The sequence below is a fragment of the Trematomus bernacchii genome, unplaced genomic scaffold (assembly GCF_902827165.1).
Source record: "Trematomus bernacchii unplaced genomic scaffold, fTreBer1.1, whole genome shotgun sequence".
Lineage (NCBI taxonomy): Eukaryota > Metazoa > Chordata > Actinopteri > Perciformes > Nototheniidae > Trematomus > Trematomus bernacchii.
This window is the reverse complement of record NW_022987698.1, coordinates 4,635,081-4,641,403: the sequence shown is the minus strand read 5'-3', so window position 1 is coordinate 4,641,403 and position 6,323 is coordinate 4,635,081. Positions and strand designations below refer to the sequence as shown.

The following is a 6,323-nucleotide window of genomic DNA, read 5'->3' as shown; positions in this document are numbered from 1 at the left end:
TACAGCATTATAAAATACCATAACTATCAAACCCCCAAAAAGTCAAATATGTGCAAGAAGTGACAAACTAAAATGTGATTTTTATGTGACATACTACGCTTAGATTTTTTATTAGATATTAAGAACTGCTGGGATGATGCTTAAAGCCATTTGAATATAATGAACCCAGAATGGGAAATCTCATTATAAATAATAATGTAGAATTCAAATAACAATACTGCCTTATACCCTTTGGGAGAGAAGAGTAAAAAAACGATATTAAGCACATGGAAATATTAAAAGGATTTCCGTTGAATCTTTCCTTTCTTCAACACTAGACATTGTTTGTGGTTCCTGAAATTCCTGAGTTATTGGCTCCTTAGAATAGACATTTTGGTAACTGCTCTTAAAAACAGGTATTTGGTTTAGAAAACCATTGACCTGAAATAGATGTAAACTGGTAGGCCTATTTTGTGATTGCAAAAGTCTAAACATGACTTATTGTCAGTAGAGAAGTGCCGTATTACTATTTACCTATTGTTACAGCTGTCTCTGGTTTCAGTAAATACACTGCTGCTACAGTAAGAGGTGGAGCTGCATGGCTGCCAGGGGAAACATGAGCTGTCCTTTAACGAGGCGGACATTAGGACCCAGGGGAGGCTGGGCTCTAGTAGGGAGACAGTGGAGTGTGTGTCTATTTGAAAGCAAAAAAAAACACAATACAATGTGTGCCTGTCACTGCCATACACAGCACAGGACAGGAATAAGAGTGTTACTGAAGGAGGGGTGAGGAGAGAGGGGAAGCATCATGTACCATCAAAAAACATCATGGAACCAATTCTTCTTCAACTGGAGATAACAATGGTGATGCGTCTGGACCTCTGGAGGAGCCTCTATACTGAAGAACTAAACCTCACACACTGAATTATCTCGATTTGATTCATTTTCAGCTGGAAGACTGACTTTTTTTCTTTCTGGAAAATACATTAATCAAGCTGGGTTTGGCCCAGTGTATCTAAACAAAAAGTGAGAATTTAACAGAAGCTTTGTCAAGTCAAACACCTGGTCAACCTGTTAAGTGTGAATTGAAACACACAAACACAGAGTGAATCATGGGTAAGTACATTTATGCATAATCAGAATATTTTATGCTGAATATGTTTTAATCTAGACAGAATGTACTTGTGTGTGTTTACCACTCAATGAGATCTGAAGGGATTGATATCAGCCTCCCAGATAGGTTAAATGTCCCACAATTGTTAAGACTGATTGTTAAAAATCAATTGATTTAACTGCAACAATTGCAGGAACAATTTGTGACAAAGTTTAAAATGGCTTTTTTTTCAAACTGCATTAACAATGCGTTCAGAGCTTTCATAGTCAGTGCTCTGACAGAAAGTAAATACATGTATTTTCTCCGATATAAATTGTTGTAGAGTTTCTCAAAAGAGAATTCACAGATGTATTGTCACACAAAAATATATATTAGACCCCAGTTGGCTAACATGTCATTGCTTTTTGTCCTCACAACTCTTATCTTTAACATCAGTGTTGAATGACCCTCAAGGGGAGACAATAGAACAATTGTAGTCTTGCTGTATTCTACTGTAAACAGTTTCCAATTTACCCATAAGTGTATCTGTTTACACTCAAAACGTGTAGGCACACTTCAGTTTTTTAATTAAGCACTTAAAAAGTCTGAACCACCTAAAACATGTTTTTAAATAACTGCTTTTGGTCTACTCAACACAGGACATCCAAATATGACGACATCAGAGATGGAAGCGGAGGTTGTGAATAAATGATGGCCGCCAACACCGGTCCGATGATAGCCTCTGCGCCACATCACTCAGTGACAAATCTAAACACCACCCAAACGGAGCCCAATCCTACGGTCCCTGCTGACCTGGGCGTCGTCACCAGCTCCCAGTCACAGATCAAAGACCTTTTCGGGTTGTTCTGCATGGTGACCCTTAACCTCATTGCTTTGTTGGCCAACACTGGAGTGATGGTGGCCATCGCTCGTGCTCCTCACCTGAAGAGGTTTGCTTTTGTGTGTCACCTTTGTGCAGTGGACCTGCTGTGTGCCATCCTCCTCATGCCCTTGGGTATCATATCCAGTTCGGCGTTCTTTGGCACCGTGCTGTTTACAGTCCTGGAGTGTCAGGTTTACATTTTTCTCAATGTTTTCCTCATCTGTCTCTCCATTCTCACCATCACAGCCATCAGTGTGGAGCGTTACTTTTATATCGTACACCCCATGCGTTATGAAGTCAAGATGACCATTAACCTCGCTATTGGTGTCATGCTTCTGATCTGGGTGAAGTCAGTCCTCTTAGCTATGGTCCCACTTTTCGGATGGCCAGCTTATGGACCTCAGAGCTCTATTGCTGCAGCTCACTGCTCTCTCCACGCGAGCCACAGTCGTCTAAGAAGTGTATTTTCTGTGCTCTTTAGTGTGGCTTGTTTTCTGTTTCCTGCAGTAGTCATTTTTGGTGTTTACGGTGCCGTGTACAAGGTAGCTCGCTCCGCAGCCCTGCAGCAAGTCCCTGCTGTGCCGGCGTGGGCAAATGCAAGCCTTGCTAAAAATCGCTCAGACTCCATTAACAGCCAGACCACCATGATCACCACCACACGCTCCCTGCCACAAAGACTGTCTCCTGAGAGGGCCTTCAGTGGAGGAAAGGCTGCCCTAACATTGGTATTAATTGTTGGACAGTTCTTTGTTTGTTGGTTACCCTACTTCATCTTCCACATGCAAATGTCTCTGACTGGCTCCATGAAAAGCCCTGGGGACTTGGAGGAGGCAGTCACTTGGCTGGCCTATTCCTCTTTTGCCATCAACCCGTTCTTTTACGGCCTCTTGAACAGGCAGATCAGAGAAGAGCTGGTTAAGTTCCGACGTTGCTGCTTGACCCAGCCGGCAGATTTTGGGACATCTAGCCACGAAGGCTCCCTTCAGGAGAATTTCCTCCAGTTCATCCAGAGAACCAGCAGCAGCAAAGCTGAAACCCCGTCCAGCTGCGCCAACTCAAACCCCGGAAACACTACGGACCAGGGGGTTAAGATCCCTGGACAAATTCCTGAAGAGCAGGCTTAGACATTGACCAACATGGGTGATGGACCACAGTGCTAATATAAAGGACATGTTGTTTTTTATGTAAGCAGGACATTTTCATATTGGATAGCTTCATAATCTAAGAAATGTAAGATGATTTAAATGTTGAAATGATTATTGATCACTGGAATACCTTCTCCTATCCATTCTGGCAACAATGAGGTCATTTCTTCAATAATTTTATATTTTATGATACAAATAAAGAACTCATATTTCATGAGTGACTGGAGTTGGTCTCATATTGCATCATATGCAATGTGACCCTTGCACAAGAATCCATTGATATTTATATTAAAATGATCTCTTCTTTTAACTGAAGTGATGGAGGTCAACATCCCAAGTCATTGTTTGTTGCAAAAATCCCAACTTGATTTGTCTGCTGAAGCCATTACATCCAGTTAATATGAATGGTATTTCTTAAATAATATACATCCATAAAGCTTTTAGAAAGGCGCAGAATAAAAGTATTGCTTTGCCTGAAATAAAAAATATTAAGATTGTTAATCGACTATTTTAAACATGTTGTCAGGTCCAAAATGTATGTTTTGTTTCTTTTCATTCTACAATTCAGGGAGGCTTTTTTTCATTTTAGGTCAATGTGCTATGATTTTACTGAAACATGAACTATTGAAATAGACATGATCCCCTGTGCTTATTTTCTAATTGTATTTCAATTAGCCTGGTTTTATTGATGTTTTGATGAAGGTTGTTTATGAAAATCTGGAGTGTAACCAAAATAACAAGGTTATAATTGAAGGGATATTAAAATGATTTATTGCCTTTAACTGGGAACAATTTGTATTCCATATAAACATGGGTTGCTTCCACTGCATCCTTGTTTTTGTGTCAAAAACAAACATGTATATTCAAATGTTATAGAGTCACCATGACAAACCAAGACTAGAAACTAACATGTAGGTAAATGTTGGATGTAAATGAAGTATTGCTAACACGAAGGCTTCTGCAGTGTGGCACGCTCTCATGAATCTGAGGGACAATACCCAGAGTTCCTGCGCGCAAAAGATATGCTGATTGACGGCGAATGTCATTCGCCCCTGTCGTCATGGAAATTAAGTGAGCCTGTGACTCACATAGCAACGAGCACCTTTAGGCTGGAAATATGCTTATGGATGTAAAGCTCTGAATCCTGATTGGAGTCTGTCCGCCAATTTATGGCTTTCGCCTGCTTTTCACATGCAGACAGATTACACAGAGCACATAGGTTCAGAGAGAGGCCATTAACATGTGAATAGAGGCTGAGACCAAGGTTTCCAAGTCCCTGCAAATATGAACTGCTAAAATATGGACATGGGAACGTGGCAAAGATAGTGAATTTACAATGGAAATCACTATCATGGATTGATAATGCTCTGAGAGTGGTAACAAAGTGCTGTTTTATGGCCTCTACTGTTTGTGTTAGCTTTTCACCACCATCGGTCATGACGAAAAAGTGTGGATAAGCAAATAATGGTATACACCGCTCTTACATAACTGTGGTTGTGTGCTTAATACTGAGAGGTGAAAACTGGAATATCTTTTTATACATAAACAAACACAGCATTCTGTGAGAATTTGTTATCCCTATAATATCTGTATGTTTGTTTCTTTGTGTCTTTTTATTTCCCTTTTTCAAATTGATTTATGAGACCGCCAGGGCTGACAACATGAAGTAAAAACAATCCATACTTTGCTTGCTGAGGTTTGAATTACCTAAACCCTACTTGTACAATAATAAAAACAGGGTTATAACACCTGGATCTAACTAGAAAATGCATTTCCTGCAGAAAATACGTGTGAATGCTGTAAACTGTGAACATTTGTGGCTGAATTTAGCTGAAAATGCAGAAAAAGCTGAATATGTTATTAGCTGAATGGTCTCTGTAGCTGCTTTTAGCTACAAAAAACAAGTAAGTGTGTTGCTGAACTTAGCGGAGAAATGCAGAAAAGTGAAATGATTTGAATGCATTGCAATGACTTTGTTGAAAACTTGAAAGTGAAATGTTAAACTGGAAGAGTAGGAAAAATAGTGAAGAAGCTTAATATTTAAAAGAAAAGGTTTTAAAAAGGTATAAACAACTACATGTATAGCCTCATTGTCCTGAAATAGCTGAATAAGTTAATAGTTGAATAGTTTCTGCAGCTGAAAGTAGGCTGAAGGAGTTAGATATTAAATGTAAGTAGTGAATGCATGTTTACAAACACCTATGTGTGTAAGCCCAGAGATCAAAGGTTACCATGGAGATGTGCTGTGAAAGGAGAGCCTTTCCATTTGTTCTGAAGGAGAAATAAACCTCTTACATTTCTAATTATAGTTTAAAAACGGTAGCTGCTTTTGGTAAAATGTCAGTGTGTGTGTGTGTGTGTGTGTGTGTGTGTGCGTGTGTGTGTGTGTGTGTGTGTGTGTGTGTGTGTCTGTCTGTCTGTGTGTGAGAGAGTGAGTGTGTGGTTGTGTTGTGTTTGAGCCCAGAGATCAAAGGTTTCTATGGTGTTGTGCAGTAATCAGTGAGAGGAGAGCTTTTCCATTGATCTGAATGAGAGATAAACCTCTTACATGTGAACGTTTTGTTGAAGAACCGTAGCAGATATCGGTGAAACTTCAATGCGTGGAGCGTCTCAGGACCGTGGGGAGTGTCTATGTGTGCTTTTTTTGTACTTTTGGGTCAATAATGTGGCATTATTATAGACAAGTTATCTGGTGCCCGGGGAAGAAAGAAAAGAAAAGAGGAGGAGGACAAACGGGAGAAAGAAAAAGGTACAGGAACGTTAATGTGATGATGATTAATCAAAGTCAAAAAATGAATAGTAGTTACCGTTGATGGAACAGTTTTAACTTGCTAGCTTACTTTTAGACGATAGCAAGGTCGTTTGTTTGCTAATCAACAGTTACATTTAGAGTTAACGTCAATTATTACCGTTACTCCCACCTTAAATTCAGGGACATTTGGAAAGATTATTCAGATGTTACATCACCTGTTATATAATCTACTATATCTGTTGAGGCGAGCCAATGTTTGCCCTGCTAGTAATAGGCTAGTAATAATGATAGTCATTAAAATGCTATTCCTTTTACATCCCCTCAATAATGTATAGTTGTAGGCCTTGTATTGCCTTACAGTTTATGCTTTCTAAAGTATGTTCAATAATCAATAGTGTAAAGTTTACATCAGTGTTAAAATGTCACTACTGTAAATACTGCATACCTTAGCCTTTATCTTTAATATGCTAT

General features: G+C 39.3%; 1 protein-coding gene across 1 annotated transcript; it reads left to right on the top strand.

The window, feature by feature from the left end:
* The first annotated feature begins 788 nt into the window (after positions 1 to 788).
* Positions 789 to 3,882, top strand: gpr61l (G protein-coupled receptor 61-like). The gene is made up of 2 exons (XM_034138656.1): positions 789 to 1,095; positions 1,732 to 3,882. The coding sequence occupies exon 2, from the start codon at positions 1,781 to 1,783 to the stop codon at positions 3,077 to 3,079; it is 1,299 nt and encodes a 432-aa protein (XP_033994547.1). The 5' UTR covers positions 789 to 1,095; positions 1,732 to 1,780; the 3' UTR covers positions 3,080 to 3,882.
* The last annotated feature ends 2,441 nt before the right edge of the window (positions 3,883 to 6,323 follow it).

Coding starts and splice junctions, on each gene's coding strand:
- gpr61l (XM_034138656.1), top strand. CDS start 1,781: ATGATGGCCGCCAACACCGGTCCGATGATAGCCTCTGCGCCACATCAC.